The sequence below is a fragment of the Grammomys surdaster genome, unplaced genomic scaffold, assembly GCF_004785775.1.
Source record: "Grammomys surdaster isolate TR1022 unplaced genomic scaffold, NIH_TR_1.0 124552, whole genome shotgun sequence".
In the NCBI taxonomy this organism is placed as follows: Eukaryota; Metazoa; Chordata; class Mammalia; order Rodentia; family Muridae; genus Grammomys; species Grammomys surdaster.
The window spans coordinates 1-22,971 of record NW_021619534.1 but is presented as its reverse complement, the minus strand read 5'-3'; the positions used below and the strand labels follow the sequence as shown (position 1 = coordinate 22,971).

The following is a 22,971-nucleotide window of genomic DNA, read 5'->3' as shown; positions in this document are numbered from 1 at the left end:
AGAAGGTACTTAATCTCTGGTCCACCCTGAGACCATGGTATGTATCCATTTTCCATGATGAACAACCAATAAACACTTTGGAACCAAGGACTGTCTCTTTCATTGAGAACCACCATGTGGAGCACGGAGAAGGTCTTCACCTACAGAGCTGCAGCCTAAGTCTCCTGTAGAAAGTCAATCTGTGTCCCCAGACAACCTCTGCTACTCTTTGTCACTAACTGGGAGTTCCCATTCCCCTGGCTCCTGGCAAGTCACAGTTCTCAGCCTGTGGGCCCCTCCCCCCAACTCTGCTCTCAACTCCTTGCAACTTAGCCACACACACATCCCTCCCCTCCCCCCACCCCCCAATGCTGGCTGAGTTGCCCATGAACCCCTGACACTTTGTTCTCTGTGCAGGTTTCCATCAGCAACTGGAGGCCTAGAAGTCAGGAAACCCCAACTTCGGTCTTCACCATCTTAGACTGCGTCTTCCCACCCCTGGAATGGTGTCTTGGTGCTTCCCCGAAGCCCAGAACCCGACAGTGGTGGCATGGGACAAGCATAGCCAAACTCCCTGTGTTTTACTTTCCCCAAGTGGTGTGTCCCACACCCCAGAGGTGAGGCAGAACTCAGACCCACACTATCTGTTCTTCCATTCATTTTTACTGCCTCTGAGCAAAACCAACAAGGTCTCTGCCTGGGATTCAGCCCATTTGAGGTGACTTCTGAGGTGAACAATCAAGATGCAGAGAACACACATCTGGATTGGATGAGGCACATTCAGGAGTTTTCTCATGGACAACAGTACCTCTTCCTGTCAGCCAATGATGGTGGAGGTATCTTACTTTGGTAGAGTGGGGCAGAGTTTAAAAACAGAAGTCAAACAGAAGTCACAGGGAAATGCTGGTCAGGACTGATTTAAATCCAGAGCTTACCCAAAAGCCTTCTAAATCTAGCCAAAAGACACTGTTAATAAAGGCCTCCTGGCCAGCTCAGCACTGGGCATGAGACAAGGAGTGTCTCCTTGTACCTGGAAGATAGTTCTTGTGAACCTGGGACATTGGAACTAAAACTCTTCAAGTTCCAGCTAGCCCAGAGCCTGGTCTTTAACTAGCTATGCTCAGCTTCCCAGGTATGAAAAGGGTGCTCTAGAACCCAGGGAGCAAATGATTACAACCCCTGGCAGCATATCACTGTCCTCAAGGCCCATGTCCCTTCTCACCCCACACTAGATGTCACTTACCTTAGAGTCAGCAAAAACATATTCCTTCCTCTGGATTTTCTCCTTCTCTGTCTCCACCAAAATCACCAGCTTGTTCGGAAGCTTCTGGGACTTGATGAGCTGCAGGACTTCAGAAAAACGGAAGTTTATTGATTCATGCACGTGGTCCATCATCCGCTATGTCCAATGTCCAACCCTCTCTAGGCACCAAGCCCCAACCCGACTCCCACATACCTGCGCCAAGCCCTGGGGGCTCATTTTAAAGTATGGTACCCAGAACCAACTAGAGTTAGCTTCGCTACAACAGTGAGATTCTGTCCATCCTTCTCTCCTTCTCCCTCCATGACACTTCCCGTCCCCACCTTCACTCTGTCTTGCTTAATTTGTGAAAAATTCACAGAAAATTTGTAGTTTTCATTTTTTTCTAAGTCAAAAATTGAGGGGCTGGGGTAGGCAGCTGAGCAGCTAGGAACACATGATGCTCTTTCAGAGGACCTGAGTTCAACTCCTAACACCCACAGCAGGCAGCTCACAACCACCCGTAAGTCCAGCTCCAGAGGAGATGTGATGCCTCTGGTCTCTTGGGGCACCTTCATTCACATAACCAGACACACACACGTACATAATTAAAAATAATAAAGATAAAATTAAAAATGAATCAAATCATCCCATTAGATTTGTTGTTGGTAATAGAATCTACTCCACTCCACTCCCTCTAATGTCCTGCCCCCTGAAGGCAACTAATTTCAAGTTTTTTAATGAACTCTTTTAAACTTTATCCCATATATCTTAAATAAATAAATAAATAAATAAATAGACAAATAAATCAAAGTTGTACCATTGTATTTTAGCTACATAAACAACTCAATGCTTATAGCACCGTGACTATGACAAGGCTCCTGACAGACTAGTAGTTCTGGTTGTTCTTCTTTTCCTATGCAACTTAAAACATGTTTTCCTGAGTTGGGGTCATGAATCCTCTCCCTTGGCTGAGTAGCTATTGGCAGTTGGCTGCTGGGGGAGAGAAAGTCAAGTTTCTTAAGGACATAGCTCCGGGTAGTGCCAAGTTTCAGGGGATAGTTTCACACCTATGAGCATATATCAACTTCTGTCTTAGTTAGGGTTTTACTGCTGTGAACAGACACCATGACCAAGGCAACTCTTGTGAAGATAACATTTAATTGGGGCTGGCTTACAGGTTCAGAGGTTCAGTCCATTGTCATCAAGGAAGGAACATGGCAGCATCCAGGCAGGCATGGTGCAGGGAGAGCTAAGAGTTCTAAATCTCCATCTGAAGGCTGCTAGCAGAATACTCACTTCAAGGCAGCCAGGATAAGGATCTTAAAGCCCACACCCACAGTGACACACCTACTCCAACAAGGCCACACCTCCAAATAGTGCAACTCCCTGGACCAAGCATATACAAACCATCACATAGACTCAGTGAGAGGACCGGAAGTTGGGAGGAGGGAAGGGGTGAGGGTAGGTCTGCGAGGAGTTAGACAGAGGAGTGTGGGGTGAGTATGCCAGCCTCTCCTGGGTTAATAACTGTACAGTGACCATGTTCTTTTCTTTCCTGATGGTGCGGAGGGACATACTGCAAGCTGAGCTACTTACTGTCTAACCCTGTGCTCGATCGGACTTCCCTCCTGATTTGTGACTCTCATCCCCAAACTACTAAGCACTCCTCTGTTTGTCCTATGAGTAAGTGCTTTCACAGCCTCTAGGTCTGCTGACTTTGAGACCTGATGGAAACCTTCCTTCTTCAGCACCCCAGAATCTACTCCTTTGTCCCTCTTCTTAGACCCTCCTCTCTCTCTCTCTCCCTCTCTCTTTGTTTATGCCTTCATTTTGATAGCATCTCTAATAGCTTTCCAAGAATTATTTTCTAAAACATGTTTGACTTTTAAATGAGCATATATTAACACATTTATTCATTGTAATGTCTTCATTCCTGTACACGTGACTCTTTGATCATTCCACAGTTACTCTTTGTTGCCCTACCTCTTTTCCATCTTGGTCCGTTTTTTCCCTAATTGTCCTCTCCTTTCTCTTCTCTCTCTCTTTCCCTCCCTCCCCCTCATCTCTAGTTCTATCCATTTTTTTTTGTAAACAGTATCTTGCTGTTCTTTATAGCTGGAGTAATACTCATTCCATGATGTACAGGAACATTTTCCTCCTTCGCTGATGGGCATCAAGGTCAGTCCCACAGCTTGACTATAACAAACGTTGCTCTGGTAAACATGGGTGTGCGGTTATCACAGACATTGATCAGTCAGTGTGTGACTGGTGAAGTCTTTCTCCTATTGTGTCTCTTCACTCTGCTAACTGTTTCCCTTGTTGGTCAGAGTTGTTGTTGTTTTTCTTTTTTAGAAAGTCTTCCCTGGAGCTAGGCCTAGTGGCAGATGCAATGACCAGCACTTGGGAGGTGGAGGCAGCAGGATGAGGAGTGAGTGCCTCGGATACCACTTGCCTGACATGCATAGGTCCTAGGGTTTGATTCCCAAGGGATCACAAAACTAATTAACTAGACGAACAACCACTTTGAGCACCAAGTCTCTACTGAGAGTCCCCGGTAGACTTGTCACCATTAACAGAGGTGGGGGCACTGAGTATGCGCATGTGACTCCAGTGGGAAACCTTCTAGACTCTAAGCACAGGGTCCCATGCTGAGTCCCCTGAGTCTTCCCTCCGAGCACCCACAGAAGCTGGGAATCACTAATGTATTCTGGATTCTACCTTAATCAGGAAGTCCCTTGGCCTTTCCGCAAAAGCCAGTGTTATGAGGCTCCCACAGTTGGAGCTGCCTTCTCTGTGTTCTGTGCACCTGCGACACTCTCAACCGTGTGTGTATTCAGTGAGATGTTTTTCTGGATTCTTTGATGAGCTTTCCTCTTTCCCCTCTTTTCTTTTACTAACACTTATTAGTGTGAACTCCTCGGGCTGCTACACCAATGTAGAAAGGCCCGCTGTGTCTAGTGGAGCCTGTCAGGAGACTGAGTGAGGAAGCACACCATCAGGTCAAGTCTGAGGCCAGCCTGAACTGCATAATGAGTTCCAGGCCAGCCGAGGTTAGCATTAGACTCCGCCTCAAAAATTTATCCAATCTACCATCTACCTCAAATGTTTATGTGCTGGTGGTTTTTATTCTACTTTGGCAGTACCCCGGCCCTGTACATGATAGATAAGCACGGGACAGCAGAGACGTAGCTCCAGCCCTTTAAAATTTTTATTTTGAAATCTGTTTATTTCTTTTTGGGTTTTTGAACCATGGTTGTATATAGCCATGGCTGGCTTGAATTCCCGACGCCCTGCCTTTGACCCTTGTACAGAGCTCTTCTTCCTTTTGCTTTCCTCTTTCTGTTAATTAATAATTTTTTTAAAATTAAAACTTCTGTTTTGTTTTGTTTGAGACTACATACATGCATCTCTCTACGTAGTCCTAACTGTCCTTGAATTCTCTCTAGAGACTAGCCTATCTGCAAACTCACAGAGATTCCCCCTGTCTCTGCCTCCCAAGTGCTGGGATTAAGGGGATTTCTGACTTTGATTTAAATTTTTATTTCATATGTACAGGTGTTTGCCTGCATGTATCTGTGAACTAAATGCACGCAGAACCCATGGATGTCAGAGGAGGTCACGTGATCCCTTAGAACTCGGGTTACAGATGGCTGAGAGCTGTCATGTCTGTGCAGGAACCAAACCTGGGTCTCCTGAAAGAACACCCAGTGCTTGTAGGTGCCAAGCTGTCTCTCCTGCTTATTTTATAGGGTCATGTCCTTGTTTCTTTCTATCTATGTAACTCATCCATCCAATCTCAAGTTTTGTCTTCTCCTTCATCTTTGCTTTCTCCCACTCTTCCTTCCTGGGTGCAAGCTTATAAGAATAAAGGCACGAAGATAACAGTGACCCCAGATCTTGAGATTTCCAATTAAAGATAGGTTTCATAAAGAAGTCACCATTACATTTTTTTTTTTTGTAAACTGAAAAGGGAATAGCTGAGCTTTGCAACTATAAGGTTGAATTATGACATTTCTGGCTTTTGTGGGTCTGAAATACTCAGCATGTGGTCCGTTCCTAAGACATAAGATGAAACATTGTGTGTCCTCACTCAGAGTGTGGGCTGGAGAGACCCAGGCGTTAGGAGAGTATGTGTCTCTGGTAGAGGGCACCAGTGTGGTTGCCAGCACCCATGTCAAGCAGTTTATAACTGTAATTCCAGCACTCGGGGATCCAGAGCCTCTTCTAGTCATCTGCATGTGTGATTGTATGAGTGAGTACCCACAGGCAAGTACACACACACACACACACACACACACTCACACACACACATAAATTTATGAAAAGGAAAGTGAAAACTTATTTGGTATTATGATTGCAGCCATAATGCTCAGCATGTGCTATTCTTAGTATTCTTTTTCTTTTCTTTTCCTTCCTTCCTTCCTTCCTTCCTTCCTTCCTTCCTTCCTTCCTTCCTTCCTTCTTTCTTCTTCCTATTTTTTAAGACTTGGTCTTATCATGCAGCACTGGCTGGCCTAGGGCTCACTATGTAGATCACACTGGCCTTGAACTCACAGAGACCAGCCTGTTCTGCCTTCCAAGTGCTAGGATTAAAAGGCTGTACCACCATGTGTGGCCTGGCACTATTACCTTAAAAAGCATCTGGGAGGGTACAGTACAAGATTGTCTGGCAACGTATAAATTTATTTAACATGTGCTTATTTGTACTTCCTGCTTTGCTAAAACCGATGAGATACAGATTAGGTAAGGAATGCAGTTATCCAGGTGGTGTCAACAGGATCAATAGGTGTCAAGACTAGCCTTAGCTACAGAGCGAAGTCAACGCTAGCCTATGAAACATGAGCCTCTGTCTCAAAACAAAACAACCAACCAAATAAAACAAATCATCTACAGAAAGAAAGCCCTCCCCCCTCTCTCTTTCTCTTGCTCTCAACATTTCCCCTTTATTACTTATTTATTTTTAAATTGACAAAGAAAGCTGTACAGAAACACCGTGGTACACATGAGCTCTGAAGCATGGGTACACTGAGGAATGGGCGAATCTATTTAGCATGGGCAGTACATCACACAGGTGTCTCAGTAGCCAGAGCACCCAGCTAGCACCAAAGAACTCAAAATGCAAGAGGAAAAAAAGAGACCTTTTCTTGCCCAGTACTTGGCCCTTCTCTGGCTGTACCCCACCCTGACTTTGGGTCAGTGCCCAAGCATGGCTCAGGAGAAGAGGTGCAGAATCAACAGGTCCCATTCCTAGCCCCTGCCTGGTCATTCTCTCACTCAACTCAGAGCAGTGAGGAGACGTGCAAGTTGCTCTCATAAGCACCAGTCTCATGCAGTCTCCACCTGACATCTGTTGTCTTCACTCCAGTTTTACAGATGGAGACTGGAGGCACAGAGAGGCTAGGTTATGCAGCTGGTAGGAGGTCGAACCTGAATTTGAAAGTGGGTTGTCAAACCCCATATGGAGATGAGCATTCACCCAGTGCTACCCTCAGAACCATCTGCAGCGAGAACTCAACAGCACCAAGGTCTAGCCTGAAACTTCTTGCTTGGGAGCCTTTCCAAAGTCCTCTTTATGAGACTTATCTTGCTCAGGAGGCTAGGTCATTCAACGCTCCCGTTACCCTCCTGTTCCGTTCCACGCTGCCCCCATACCTATTTCTGTTCTTTAAGATCCTGTGCCTCTCTACCTTATGCACTCTCAGAAAGACTCTTCCCTCAGGCACCTGTCCAACGATTAGCCTCAAAACCTGGGATCTCAGCTCACACGCTCATTGCTTCAAAGGGCCAGCCTCCTCTGTCGGCTCCCCTAAATCCTCTTCCCAATGGATCTCTACCTATCATGCTGTTCTGATTTCTTTAAAGCTTCCCAGTAGCTGAAACCACTGTATTGATAGATTTAGCTGTGATTTACTCACTCTCAATGCACCAGAATACAAATCTCATGTGGGCAGGGACCATATGCTGCTCTGCCCACAGCAGCTTCTCCAGCAGCTGTCGTGGGGATCTTCCCCACTGTGTGTACAAATACTGGACAGTACAACATACAGAGCTGCAGTGGCTCAGCTGGTCAGAAGGAAGCTACGTGTTGGGCTGTGCCCCGTGTTGTTCACTCAACCTTTCTCATCCCTGAGAACTAGAAACTGAGGCTCAGAGAGATGGGTCAAGGTCCCCCAGCTGATACGTGACATAGCGTGGGTGTGAGATTGGACCATTTAGATGCAGACTTCATATACTTCAGTTCCACGGGGCTAGTGATTTGCTATGGGTGGCAACCCAGCAGCTCTGCTAAGCCACACCATGAGGACAGGGCCTGTCCCAGCACAGTGAGGTAACTGCATGCTTGCAGGGAAGAGAAGGACAGTCATACACAGAGACATGAAATCACTGTGTGTACACACATAGGACTGCTATGGGGTAGCCGTGACAAATAAATTTATAATCTCATTTCCAGAGGTGTTGGCTAAGTATGCAGGGGAGGCCCCTAAGGGGTGTCTTTGTATCAGGAAAGGACTTCCATAGGCAGGGAGAAGCTTGGGGAGCACTCATGGACAGGAGTGGGACTGGCTTTTGCTGACAGTCAGTCACTGAGGTAGTTTGAATGAGAATGGTTCCCATAGACTCATATATTTGAATGTTTGGTTTCTAGCTACCAGAATTGTTTAGGAAGTATTAGGAGGTGTGGCCTTGTTGGGGAGAAGTGGCAGTGGGGGTGGGGCTTTGTGGTTTCAAAGCTCACAGCTTTCCTGGTTAGCCCTCTCTCTGCTTCATGCTTGTGAATCAAGATTCACAAGCTACTGGTCCAGTATCAAGGTTCTCAGCTACTGATCCAGTGCCACGCTTACCTGCCTGTTGCCATGCTCCCCATTGTGACGGTCATGGACCATGGACTCTAACCCCCTGGGACTGTGAGTCCCACATCAAACATTTTATTTTGTAAGTTGTCTTGGTCATGGTGTTTTGTCATAGCAATAGAAAAGTAACTAAGGCAGTTGCTGCCAACATCTAGTCACTGGTCATTCGTAAGAGTTCCCACACAGAACCAGAATGTGGGGGGTGTGTTGCAGGGTTGGGGTGGGATGGGGAGTGTAGGGTGGGTGGCTTACTTTTTTTGTGGCTGTAGAACTTGTCCTCAGAACCATCTTTGGACTTCTTAATGATCAGTTTCCCAGATTCGACGTCCACTTTGAGATGCATTTTCTGAGAAATACCCAGGGACTCTGACTTCACCTTCAGAGTGTAAGACATGCAGTCAGTGGCTGGCTTTGGTAATGCCATCTGATTGATTTGTCTACATGGCTGGGGAACCCTGAGTCACTGTCCTGGGTGAAGCTATTTGGCTACTATTTCCAGACCTTTCCCATCCTGCCCTGATAACACCCCTATATTCCTTAGCATGCTTAAAAATGGCTGGCACTGAGGCTAAGCCCAGATCGCCCATGTGTAACCCAGCTGTTCCACCAACAGATTTGGTGGAGGAAACAGATGAACTGTTGGGAAACACTTCATTCAGTGATTAGTTTGACAACACTTATTAATCTGATGTGTCATCTACTTCTGGAAAGCATCTTAGCAATAGATTCACACTCTGGGCCCTTGTTACAACCACTAATTGAACATCGACTGGTAAGAATTAGGAAGAAGGCTCCTGCCTAGACATGCTCACAAAATGAAAATCTAAGCTGGGTGTGGTGGCAGTTTTAGGTGGATTCAAGAGGAGGCTATGTGGGGTCCTATCTCATGAAAACAAAAATAAAAACAAACAAAAAGCTCCCCTGAACCAGGAGTGATAGGGAAGTCAGGCAAGATGGTTTTGTGGGAAAAGGAATCTGCCACTAAGCCTGGTGACGTGGAGTCAATCTTTTGGGGACCCACATGGTAGAAGAAGAGAACCTAGTCTTGCAAGCTGTCCCCTTCCTTTATATGTTCTCTCTCTCTCTCTTTCTCTCTCTCTCTCTCTTTCTCTTTCTCCACACATACACGCATGTACACACACAAGTAATAGATAGGTAGATAGATAGATAGATAGATAGATAGATAGATAGATAGATAAATGTGAAATTTAAAAAACAAGATGGTAGGAAGAAATGGAAATCTGTCTTTTGTGAGATTCCTCTCAGGGATAAAGAGGGCTTTGGGGTGGGCAGTGGGGTATCTCATAAAGGCAGGACCAAGTTGGGCCGGAAGTATTAGAATCATGGGGGTCCATTAAGAAAAAAAAACCACCTTTCTAGGTCTCAACCTAAGCCAGTCATTTTTAAGGAAATCATAGAATTGTTTTCTTTCTCTGTCCCCTACCAGACCCTATTTTATAGGCAGCTTGTGACCCTCAGTTGGATGTCACTCCTCCTTTCCATTTTAAGGAGGTTCTTTGCAGCCTCCCGGAAAGGGCACTTCACTGATGCATTTAGGCAGCAGCTTTTAATGTTTATCCACTGTCCCAGTTAGGTGGCTTCCCTGACTACTATTCTCGGCCATTGGGTTCCTTGTCTTTCTACAGCCCAAGTCAAAAGTGCTCTCTTCACAGGAACCACAACAGCCCCCAACGGTAGATCTTCAGGCTCTACTACTCCAGAGTCACTCACCTCAAAGGTGACCGGAGGGATAAGGGAACGCCTGTTGGGAGACTCGGAGCCCTCATGCAGCAAGGCCTTGACCTGTGGAGAGCAGTAATGAGTCAGAGAGTCGTAGGAATGCAGAACCTGGGACTTGAGCACTTGGCACGAAGAGGAGACTACAGAGAAATCAAGAGGTTGCTATAGGACGCCTGTGAGTACCTTATCTTCAATGGAAGACAGCAGACTTGTCAGTTGGCTGAGTTTGGCCACCATGGTGATGGGACTGGCCTCTCCGGGCACCTGGGTAATGAAAATGAGAACAAACAAGGTCTGTCTGAGGGTGAGCTGTGGGGTGAGCACTGGACACTTTCCATGCTGGTCCTCTTTCCGTCTTCTATCTTCCAGTACCATTATCACTCATCTGTAGTCAAGGACACTATGGTGTGTGCGTGTTCGTGTGTGTGTGTGTGTGTGTGTATCTCAAAATCCCAAATTCCTCATGGCCAAAAAAATAGATCTTCACTTCTTCTCTCTAACTCTACCTCACCCACAGCGCTTCTCACCCCACCTACACAGTCCTTAAAATCTCTGGGGCCGTCCTCAATCATCACCTTCCCGCCCTCCTACATTGCCTGAGCTGTTGGTGTTCTTGCTCGACTTCCAAAATATACCCATCCCCACAGCTTAAAACCCTCGCTGGTTTCTTCCCACGGCAGCAGAACCACAGGCAAGCCCCACATCCTATCCCTGAAGGTGCTGCGGGCTGAGATGCTCCACTCCGAGCCACTTTCCTCCTCACTTCTGATCTTCCTCCAGCTACCCTTGCTGAGGAGTGTCCGGAGGCTTGGATTTCATCTAGGAAGGGCACTCTGCAATCCAGATCTCAGATCCCACAAAGAGCCGATCCCTGCTACATCAGCTCGGACAAGCACCTTGTTGTCTCTGTCAAATCACCCTGTGTGGTCTGTATCATTTGTGAGTTGGGTGTAAAATTCCCCTCATAGAATGTGGGCTCCATGAGGGTTGAAACCAAAATACTGTGTCCAGTGTTTTGACACTGGTGTGTGGCCAATAAAGACGCTTAAAGGACCTGTTTAGTGAACACTGGGGCTCAGAAACCTATAGTTACTTGTCTAAAGACAAATAGCTAAATAATTGCTATACCAGATTGGGACTGGTACCCACATATGCCGGGCCTGACTCCAAACATATATTTATAGAAGAGATATTTGCAAGGCTGAGGCATGGGCTGCATGAGTGAAGAAGGTCCCAAGTACACCCCCAAACAATGAAGGAAGACAAATCAAAACAAAGCTAGATTCTACAGTATCTACCTTACCATGGATACACATCCCTGCTGGAGAGGTGGAGCTAACAAGCTCACCTGCCTAAGGACGTAGGATGGACACACTTGCCCGTGTCTATGACTAGCTTGAACAGTACCACAGCCCCTGTTCGTCTATCAGCCTGGCCACACTGGCTTTTGGTTTGGTTTGCTTTTTTTTTCCCCCTGTTTGTTTGAGGCAGGGTCTGGAGGTACAGGCTTTCAGCTTTCTTAGCTTCCTATACGTTGGACTTACAGGCCTATATGGTCAAACACACTTTTTAAAAGGTTTTGCAGGCCTGCCCAGGGGCACATGCCATCTCCTTGGGCAGCAACTATTTTGACTGTGGCATTTCTTTTGAACCTCTCCAGTAGTACTTCTCTGCACTCTCCAAGGAAAAGGGCTCTAGGGTGGCAAGAGTCAGTGCCCTTTCAAGATGTCAGACACACTGGGCATATATGCACCTTTCCTCTTTGTGTAGGGTAGGATATTATTGCACAGATAAGGGAAGGAAGAATTCTGGAGATGAGACTTGGAACTCAGGCCTGGGGCCAGTTTTCTTTCCTCTACCCCTTGCAGCAGGTCAGCCCCCTAGACTGTAAGATCTGAAGGCCTATCAAGATAGACATTCTTGGGTGGCTAATATATAGCTTAGTGGTTAAGAGCACTTTCCAATTTTCTGGAGGACCTGAGTTCAGTCCCAACACCCACTGGACAGCTTACAACTTCCTGTAACTCCACCAGCTTCTGGGGATCCAACACCCTTTTATGGGTTCTGCACACACTATGCTCTGTCTATCTGTCTGTCTGTTTTCTCTCTCCAAAAAAAGAGAGCTACGTGTGGTGACACATGCTTTTTATTCCAGCACTGGGGAGGCAGAGGCAGGAGGATCTCTGTGAGTTAAAAAAAAAAAAGAGAAAGAAATATTAAAAAAAAAATATTCTCTGCTTTATGGGGGGTTAGGAGCGAAACTTGAATTCTACTACTGGTAGAGGTTGCCACTCTGTTTTGCTTCCAGCTGCAGAGTTTGTCATACTGCCCATTGGATTTACTCTGGCTGCAGCAAGTCTAACTCCAGAGACCTGGTCTCTCTCCTCACCTACTTCAAAGATCTTGTGTGTGCTCTTCCATTCAAGCTACTTAAACGCTGGTGTCTGGCGGCATCCGTGTTGCCTACATTTGCTTTTACTTTCTTAGAAATTAACCCATCCTTCACTTCAAAGACAGCAAAGAGCCAGTTTCCCCTGCTGATGAATATTTTTAGTTGTATAAATAGAACACAAATACATTTTCCCTGTGAAATCTTTGTGGGAGACCAAAATAGGCTGCCTCAAAATATTCTTTTCTGGCATATTTCGAGATGGCTATTCAGAGCAACTGTAGATAGAAACAGCTCTGAAAAGCTGTCCTTTTGTAAAACAGATTATAGCCAGTTCCATTAGTCAGGTCAAAGGTGGTGGAGGTAAGGGTCTCTGTCTGCCGTCTCCTCCTCTGCCTTTTCTGGCACGAGCCAGGTCATGTACACAGGACATCTGGAGCAGGAAGACACTAGCGCGGCATTTCACCCTATTCAGTTTCCCTCGTTACATTTTTTTTATTATTATTTAAATCAGAATTTTGCTATGTTGTCTGTACTGGCCAGAACTTCTGGGCTCAAGTAATCCCCCTGCCTCAGTCTTCTGAAGAACCAGGATTGCAGCAGGTACTACCTTACACAGCTCACCTATTGTCGAGGCTGCTATGAAGACAACCTCTCTTTCCAGGAAATTTCCTTCCTCATGCTCCCAAGAGCTGCGTGGCCACTCGACTTTAGCATGTCAGGCTCTGAGCCCCTATCTACTCCTTTTGCCCCAGGGTGGGTTAGAAGTTGTCATCACAGGAGCTTTCTCAGTGCTGCACATTTGTGTGACACGCCTACTTATGTATATAACATAACCCACTGTCAGCTTGCTCAAGCTCCTTGGTGGGTTCATATCTCCCCCGTCCCACTGGCCACATGGTAGTGAGCTGGCATCCTCCTGGCTTGGACCCTCGTTCTCACATTGCTCTGCAACATGCTGTCTCCACACAGCACATGGGAATGCTGGGAGCTCATTCCATAGCAGCGTCTGCACCATAGACGGAGTCTGTGCCTTACTTGATTGTATCACATTTTGCCATCTTTGGCCATGCAGCAGATTTCCCGTCTTCGTTTTCAGGAACACAGCATCAGTACCTCACTGATGCCTCTCAGTGCCCATGTGGTTCCCAAGACAACTCCCCACACAGAGGAGGTCTTGAAGGATGCAGTCAGCTTTCCTTCCCCCTCCCTCCCTTCCTCCTTCCTTTCCTTCCCTTATACAATACATCCTCCCAACCACCCTCCAGCTCTCCCCTCCCCCAGATCTCCTCCGTCTCTATTTCCCTTCAGAAAACAGCATCCATCTTTTCTACACAGATCTCCTGCCCTTCAGAAATCCTGTTTTCACTCTCACCAGCAGGGGAATGAGGCCCTATGAACATTCCTGTTCCTCCCAACGTCAAAATTACCAGCTGCAGTCAGCATTTCTCCTAACTGATATGCAAGAGAGGAGTTGAACAGCATTTCCTGGTACCCACAGGGCAGGCGAACACCTTTCCTCATGTATGTGGTCTATTTCCTACCTACTGTCTGAGAGCACCCCGATTTACAGCCTTCCCCCCATTCAAAGTCTAGAGTAAAGAAGCTCAGGAGCAAGCTTAATTGAAAATGTGCCTGCCGTGCAAATGTGGGAACCTGAGTTTGGATCTTCAATATCCAGGGAAAAACTGGGCTTGGCGGGCATCTAGAACTCCAGCATTGGGAGTGTAAGTCGGGTAGGGATGGAATGAGGATTTAATCTTAAAACATATTGGCTGGCTGGCCAAGTTGAATCTAGATGAGCTCCAGGTTCAGTGAGAGATTCTATCTCAGAAGATAAAGTAGAGGACCAGTAAGATGGCTCATTAGGTAAAGGTTATGGCCCAGGCCTGGGGACTACAGTTTGGTTCTGAGACTCATATGGTAGAAGGAGAGAACTGACTTCTGTAAGTCTGCCTTCACGCCTGTGCTGTGCTACATGCTCATGAGTGAATGCATGCACGCACGCATAGAATAAAAATAAATAAACTATAATCTAAAAAGATAAGGTGAGAGCAGCAGGGAAGGCAGCTGACACTGGCATCTATATACGTGTACATGAGTATATACATGTATTCATATGTAAGTACCAAACAAACACACACACGCTCATCACTCCCTTTCCACACACAATAGGCTTAAGCCAGATGTGTTGGCTCATGCCTATAATCCTAGCACTTTGAAGGCTAAGGCAGGCGATAGTGAGCTGGAGGCCAACTTTCCCAAATCAGTGACATACATTCATCAATAGAACAGGGCTAACTTTTATGGATTTGGTTTGCTCTTTCTAGCATTTAGAGCAGGCACTGTTGGTGTTTTTGGAGATTTTGCCCTTTCTGGCTCCTAAACCATGCTGTTCTATTTAATAGTCTCACTTTCTTGGTGTTTTGTTTTGTTTGAGACAGAGTTTCTCTACGTAGTCCTAGATGTCCTAGAACTTGCTTTGTAGACTAGGCTGGCCTTGAACTCACAGAGATCCACCTGCCTCTGCCTTCCCAGTGCTGGGATTAAAGGTGTGAGCCTCACTATATGTTCTCACAATATATTTAACAATGTTATAATATAAGGATCTAGTTCCCTGCCCTCACTTGATTTTAAATTTACTGAAGGCACTAAAATATATAGCTGGATCTATGCTTCATTTGGCCCTCGTCTCCCGCCCAACCGTGAGCAGCCATGGAGGAGAGGCACCACCATCTTGCAGTCCCTGGGGTTAAGTGTCTGAAGAACCTCTTGTTTTCCTTGCCTTTCAATTTCTGAGGAGAACTGATGGGAATGACCCTGTTCGCCTCCTCCTTCAACACCAGGTGATTTGTCTTATGAGTGAAAGTGAAGTCAGGAGCTGATGCCAGGAAATGCCTTCCCAGAAGGGCATGTAGTCTAGCCTCAATATCCACTCCCATCCCCTACCCCCTCTCCAATGTTTATATTAGACTATCGAACATGAAGAGGCAGTGCTTCTGTTTGCCCTCAGAGTCCCTGGTATAAATCCAAACCGCTTACCTGAGCTCTTGGGCGAAGGCCTGGGGAGAGCTGTTGGTCAAACAACCTCTGCAGAGACTCCAGGGATGGGAGGGCCCTGACGACTTCCCTGGAAGCAGAGGATCATGGTAAAGTTCAACAGTTAGTGAGAATTAGAAGCACTCCAGGCAATACAGGTCCTAACTGCAGGCAGGCCACACCCCAGTGGCGAATCCTGTAACCTTTCCCTGAAGGACATGCCTGGGCAAAGATCAGTCAGCCCACCAGCCTGGCCCAGACCACGACCCTTTTCAATCTATATCAGAGAATAATCCATTTAGCACTGCGTAGCCTGTAGAATCTGTTTCCAATCTGTATAAACGACTATAAAAGTACTTAGGAACGTGCTTCTTAACTTAAGTGTTTGGAGGAGTCACACACACACACACACACACACACACACACACACACACACACACTGCAAAAGCCTAGGTTTCACCATGATTTGGTCTGGAGAGCCAAATATTTTATTCATTTACTTACATATGTGTGTGTGTGTGTGTGTGTGTGTGTGTGTGTGTGTGTGTGTGTGATGTGGGGTGGATGTATGTGTGTGCACATGCATGTGGGGCTTGAGGTTGACATTAGGTGTCTTTCTCCATCATACTTTATATTATAGAGGTAGGGTTTCTTGATGAGCCCAGAGCTGGCCAGTTCAGCTAGTCTGCCCAGCACAGCTCACTTCAGGGATTGCACGTCTCCAGGGACCCCCTGTCTTTGCTTCCAGCATGCATGCTAGTATTACAGGAGAGCCACAACACCCACCCAGCCTTTATATGGTAATTGGGGATCTGAACCCTGGTCTTTAGGCTTGTGCAGCAAGAACTTTGCCCACTGAACCATCTCCCCAACCTCCTGGAAAGCACATTTAAAAGATGCAACATATGAGTAACATTAAACATTACTCGTTAGCAGATTGCATTTATGTATTTATACATGTAATAATAATAAAGAATACAAGATAGGAATTGGAGTGGGTAGAGGGGATTTGGGAGGAGCTGGGGAGTATAGGGAGGGAAATGATTTAAATGCAGTGCTCACATATGAAATTCTTTTTGAAAATGATAAAGGAAGCTGGAAGTGATGGTGGGTGCTTTTAAATTCTAGCACTCAGGAGGCAGAGGCAGGTGGATCTCCGAGTTCCAGGACAGCCAGGACTACACAGAGAAACCCTGTCTTGGGGGTGAGGGGAAGATAAAATAAAACAAATAATAATTCAACTTTGGGATGCTGGGTGAGGTTTCCTGTGTTCAGATTCAGATCTCCTGGCAGCCGAAGAGTATCAAGCCTGTTAATAGTTCCAGAACTAGGTTTTATGGATCCTCTATTTCTCTCTCTTTCTGTTACTGTCACAGCCTTTAAAGCAGAGTGGGAAATTTTAAGTTTGTTTTTTCACTGGGAGAAACCACGATTATGGCTTTATTTCAATATTAACAAGCCTGGTGATAGCATTGGTGGCCAGGCTGCTGCTGCTGCAATATCTTGACTGCCTTCTGAACTGTCGCCTTCTGCCCCTCCCCCAGGGTCTCATAGAGCCCAGGTTAGCTGCATACTTGCTAGGTAGCTGAATATGACCTTGAGTTTCTGATCCCTTTGCCTGCATTTACCAAGTGCTAACACAGGTTTGCACTGCCACTCGTGGTCTAAAGGCATTTGGTATGAAACTCGAGGCTTTGTGTCTGCCGTCCATGCACGCTCCCACTGAATTTTCTCTTTTTAATGTCTATAATAATGTCATGCTCTAGGACTGAGCACACCTGAGGTCCTGAATGGGCTTCTATATTAACTTCTAATGCCTTTAAGTATATTTCTGTGCTTTATCTCTCCTGTATTTCACTTTAAATAAACTGCCTATCTCTCTCAACAACTTTTAGTTGGGAATTTTGACATTTCCATATACTACTATAAAGTTTATTGATCTGCTTTTTATTTGATCTAGGTACTGTGGTTTTTTTTTTTTTGCATTATTACATTGTTTTCATTCTAGATGAATTAGATATCATTATAAAGTGATTTATAATTTTTTATTCTCCTATATCCTTTCTCCAGCAATTCCTTGTATAGCATGATTAGAAACTTATCATTAGTATTTATTTGGGAGCAATTATTTGCTCATTTAAAGTTTCTTTGTGGGGCGGGAGAGATGGCTCAGTGGTTAAGAGCACCGTCTGCTCTTCCAGAAGTCCTGAGTTCAATTCCCAGCAACCACATGGTGGCTCACAACCATCTGTGATGGGATCTGATGCCCTCTTCTGGTGTGTCTGAAGACAGCTACATACATTAAATAAATAATATTTTTTTAAAAAAAGAGGAAAAAAGTTTGTGTGTGTGTGTGTGTGTGTGTGTGTGTGTGTGTGTGTGTGTGTACTGTATGCACATCCGAGTGTCCTGGTGTACCTGTGCCTGTGTGGAGGCCAGAGGAAGAGGTCACGTGTCTTGGTCTATCCTCTGTGCCTTATTCCCTTGAGACAGGATTTTTGTTGAACTTGAAGCAAGGCTGTGGCCAGCCAGCCCCAGCAGTCCTCCCTTTTGTCTATTACAGTGCTGGAGTTATGAGTGAGCTTTTTAAAGCTGGATATAGCAGTACATGCTTATAAACTAAGCATTGTGGTGACTTTGGCAAGAAGAGAGAGGGGTCAGGTTGGGATGAGCTCCGTACTGAGACCCTGTGTCAAAAAACAAGGAACAAAAGTGAGTTTTAAAAAATTAGAAAGAGGTGGCTGAAGACATGGGTCATCGGTTAAGAGCTTGCTGCTCATACAGACAACCAAGTTCAACTCTGAGTACCCATGAGGAGTGGCTTGCAACAGCCTCTCACTCCAGCTCCAGAGAATCTGTGGCCCTCTTCTGGTCTCTGTGGGTTCATGCATGCACATGGTATATATCCAGATAAGGAGGCATGCACACATACACACAAATGAAAAGAAATTAAAACATAAAATAATAAAATGCAGAAATATATATTATTGTCTATTTGCTTTATCTATGTAAATGATTCCTTTATTTAAATATACTTTTACATTTTCTATCTTATGTACATAAGTGTATGAGCACTATGTGTAAAACTTGTGTCCACCGAGATCAGAAGAGGACACCAGATCCCCCGGAACTGTCCCTATGGGTGCAAGGAAGCCAACCCAGGTCCTCTGCAAGATCAGCAAATGTTCTTAACTGCTGAGTCATTTCTCCAGCCCCATGCCTTCTTTTGTTTAATCAGTCACTAAATTACAGTTTTCTGTATGTTGAGTCGTCTTTCGATTAGTTCTCAGAGCAGGGTGCAGAGGAGACCCTCAGTCAGTGTTTGCAAGATGGTAAGTGAGCAGAGCAACGCGCAAACACACCTGTTTAATGAAAGCACTGTTAACACTTGATTTATGTGGGATACACCTGCAGGGAAGCCTGGGGGATGGAAGACAGCTTGTTCCCTCTACAGGCCTAGTCACCACCTGATCTAGAAAAGCAAAGAAAAGTGTGCAGAGAGGTGAAGAACATTCTGGTCTCTTGAACACCTTGAAGTTAGTTACTCAGCAAATAGAGAGATGGAAGCATTTAACACTGCCATGATGTGCCAGAGAAGCAGGCGCATCAGAGAGGGTGCTGTCCCTGGAGCGATGAGTGAAGCAGGTGCTGGGGACTCGGTGTTGTGGGGAGCTGTGGAAGGGTCTGGACAAAGCTTAGCAAGGACCCAGCAAAGGTCAGGACCTGTGTCCAGGCAGAAATAATACCTTCATATGAGCTGTCACAAAATGATGCATGTATGTTTTTAAAGAAAGGGCCCTTTGTGTGTACCCCCCCCCCATGATAAATGATTTGCAGCAACAGAACAAAAACTGCCATGGAGACCTATAAAAATGACAGCCCTGCTTCCAGTCGGGTGTACAAGAGCATCCCTTGAGAAAAATAGTTCATTGAAACAAATGACTAGCAGGCCAATCTGACAATTGGTCGATTTGTCAAGGAAATTGTTTGTCACATTTACCAAATGCACCGCCTGTGCCTTTAAGAGCCTTTAAATAGAAGGGTGAATTAGATTACTGGTGACAGAAGAGTCTTCCCTGAATGTTAACCGTGATTGGTAGAACACCAGGGAACTGGAAACTGCTATAAGTGCTCCGGTACCAAAACACGAATTAGCACAGGCTGCTGCAAGCCCTCACCCGTGAGAAATGTTTCCCTGCATTCATGAGGGGTTTGCTTCCTTACTCCGGATGGCTTTCAGTTACTTCCCAGGGTAACCTTTCACACTCTTTGCTAATTCTTTACATTGTAGAACCAGCCTGTACAATAAAAGTATAGTTATGGGGTTTTCTATGTGAGACAGGGTCTCTCTGTCCTGGAACTCCTTATATAGATAGACCAGGCTGGCCTCAAAGTCACAGAGATATGCTGGCCTCTGCTTCCCAAATTCTGGGATTAAAGGCATGTGTCACTATGCCCAGCTCCAACCACAGTGTGTTTGTGTTTGTAGTTTATTTTAAGGTTAATGTAATTCAAAATGTACAATCAAAAGAATTTTTTAAAATCATAAGTTTTACCCATTGGTCAGACATTCAACTTCAGTACTGGGGAATTGATGCTGGCTCGCTTTAAACATTGCCGTCACCGGAAAACTTGGGCTGTCACCACCCACACACAAAGCAACTTTAATTTATTTCCTGCCAGGGCCTTTGTGTGTTGGCTGGATGTGGGGGCTGTAGTATCAAGGAAGAGTGGCTATAGCCTGAAGGGCTTGGGACTGCTAAGACGGCTCAGGAGATACGAAGGCTCCTGTGTGAGTCTAACTGTCTGTCCTCTGTCCTACACACAGAAATCATAGCACGTGTGTGTCTACACACACATACATACACACACACGCACACAGCAGCACATACATCTCCCACACCACAGCACATGCGTGTTCCCCCAACATGTCACAGCACATGCATATATTCTTCCCACAGCACATGTGTGTCCTCACACACACCATGACACATGAGTGTCCCCCCTTTCTTACACACATGCGCACATGCACACACATAAAGTTTATATATATGTACATACACACACACACACACACGCACACGCACACGCACGCACCCACCCTGCCCCACCCCAAAAACCAAAACAAGAATAAACAAATGAGAAACTTTCCCAGCCCAGTTAGAGTTCAGAGTCTATGTTGAACTGCAGAGACATTTGGACAGAGACACAAGGTCACCCTAAGAGAGCACCTTCTCTTGCTGTGGCCATCCTCCTAGGTGGGTAAGGGGGTCCCATTATCCATTGGCCCCCATTACCCATGAAGCTCCCCCACCCCTCCCTCAGGGGCCTCCATTACCCATGGAGCTCCTTGCAGAGCAGTGAAGTCAGCTTCTTCAGGTGAGGAAGGTTGCTGGAGCCCGTCTTCAAAAAGTCAGAATCCAGGATGAGCTGAGTGCTCAGATAATCCTGGATGGCTTTCAGGTGCTCCTCTGGGAGCCTGAGAAACAAAGAAATAATGAAAGTCCGCTTCTCCCGCGATGGCCACATTGAGGATTCCCGATCTTGGGTAGGGACATATTCCGGTAGAGAACTATGTGCCTCTGTGAAGACGGTCCCTCAGGTGGGACTGCAGAGGCAGAGGACTAGATCAAAGCCAGGTAGAGGCCGCTGGGAGTACCTCTTGGGATGAGAACTTTTGGACACTGTTGGAGGGGGTGATAGGGCTGGGAAATGGTTATTCTTTTTGTTTGTTTGTTTGTTTTAGAGACAGGGTTTCTCTATACAGTCCTGGCTGTCCTAAAACTCACTCTGTAGACCAGGCTGGTCTCAAACTTTCACACATCTGCATGCCTCTGCCTCCTGAGTGCTGGGATCAAAAGTGTGTGCCGCTTCCATCTCGACTTTTTGTTTTCTTAAAGAGACAGCCTCAGAAACACATTGAGGGTTCAGTTCTCTATCTTCTTAGTTTGTACAGTTGTAATCCTCGGGCTGGAAGGACAATCTAGCCTAGAGATAACAAATAGGTCTGACTCTCATGCCAAGTCCAAACTCTCAGTCAAAGGTAGTTACAGAGGAGCTGGAGTCACCTCAGGCCTCCATTGGAAAGTCAATGTATTATTAATTTCATTTTCTCTGGGGTTGGCTGTAGGGGATAGGGTATGCCTGTGCAGCCCAGGCTGACTTTGAACTCTTGATCTTCCAATCTCAAGCCTTCTCTCAGTGCTGGCACTATAGGTATAAGATCACATCTAGTTGACTTCTCAAGTGTTGGAATGACAGACACATACCACAATGGCTGACTTTTCCATGTGCGATTAGGGCCAGGAACATGAGACCAGGTAGTGGTCCCCACAGCCTTGGTTTGGGACCCAAGTTGTCTCCTCTCAGTCAGACTGTGTTACCTGATCCCCTCACCACTGTCACATATCCCTGGGGACCATGTACTCCCTGGGCTCCAGCTCTTAGTAGCCAGCCTTTCTCCTAGCACTTGATTGAATTCTTGTATGAATAATGTCACTTAGCACTGTGCACTCTGTTAATGAAGCTATAAGTTTGTAGTGCCATCCTGGAGGCACCCAGAGGAACCGTGTGAGGAGCGAGCAAGAAAGTGGACAGCCCCATTGGTTTTCCTGAGGTTCGGGGCTACTGTGTCTCAGACTAAGGTGTGGCTGTGGAATGGAGAGGTCCTCCTGCAGCTGCCTATGGTGAGATGTAGTGAGACAGGCAGGAGCAGCCTCACAGAGAGATTTCCTCTGAGAAACACTTTAAGAACGAGGGCGACCGTGGGTGTGGAGGTTCCATTTGACCACAGAACAGCAGTGACCTTCTACACAAAAAAGCAATCTTGTGCTTACAGGGCAGAAAGACCTAAAAGTTATGAATGTAAAAAAAAAAAAAAAACACTCCAAGGAGATCTAAAATCTCACAAGAAAAATGTGAAGACCTTGAGAGAGAAATGGACTAAGGACAAAATGACTTGGGGGCAGGGAGACAGTCCTGACTAAAAATACAGACATTGGCTTCCAACTCTACTGTGAATAAGAAGGCCTGCTGCTCCCTGAAGTTGGGGCCTGTGCATGCCTGAGTGCTAGATGCTGGGTCCTAGGCACAGGTTGGCTTCCCAGGGGACCCTCCAGGTAGAAACTTACCCACTGGTATCCATGCTTTGTAGACGCTGAAACAGTGTCTCGGAGAGACTCAGCCGGGTGACCTCAGGGACTCGGGGATTTTCTGTTGCAAGAGGAAGGTCCTTGGCTTCACAGGGCCCAGCAGACACAGGAATGTTTCTGGGAGGCAGCTCAGGTGGTGACATGACACTTTCTACTGGGAGAACAGTAGGGACAAATGCCATCGGTGAGGATGCTGTCTATACAGCTCCGTTCTGTGTTTCTACCACAGCCCTGTGAGGTCCAGGCTACCCAGTTCCAGGTCTGAGTCTGCCCCATTGTTCCCATTCTCCCTCCCTATATTCATGCTGACTAGATAGGGAGCTTTTTGAGGCAGCCCTGATTTTATGATCCTTAGATCTGAAGCCACTGGCTGTGGTCTTGTCCTACTATGTTGCTCAGCAAAGACTTTCTTGGGTCAGTTGGCCCTGACAAGCACAGGGACACCTTCAGGATCGCTGGCCTTGAACAGATCAATCTGCAGATTGGCAAGATGAGTTGGCTCTTAGAGTCTACAAAGTATACCCAGGGACCAGGGGCAGGAAATCAAGCCTACCCAATGGCTCTCTTCCTCCCCCTCCC

At 46.2% G+C, this 22,971-nt stretch overlaps 1 protein-coding gene across 1 annotated transcript in view; it reads right to left on the bottom strand.

Moving 5' to 3' along the window:
* Inpp5d (inositol polyphosphate-5-phosphatase D) overlaps window positions 1-22,574 on the bottom strand; it is a 50,928-nt gene extending 28,354 nt beyond the window's left edge. The window contains exons 1-7 of the mRNA XM_028784657.1: window positions 22,372-22,574; window positions 20,580-20,720; window positions 15,245-15,332; window positions 9,997-10,077; window positions 9,805-9,876; window positions 8,326-8,449; window positions 1,223-1,329 (exon numbers count right to left, since the gene is read on the bottom strand). Coding sequence (XP_028640490.1) covers window positions 1,223-1,329; window positions 8,326-8,449; window positions 9,805-9,876; window positions 9,997-10,077; window positions 15,245-15,332; window positions 20,580-20,720; window positions 22,372-22,574 — 816 coding nt within the window. The remainder of the gene's footprint in view (window positions 1-1,222; window positions 1,330-8,325; window positions 8,450-9,804; window positions 9,877-9,996; window positions 10,078-15,244; window positions 15,333-20,579; window positions 20,721-22,371) is intronic.
* Window positions 22,575-22,971: the final 397 nt, after the last annotated feature.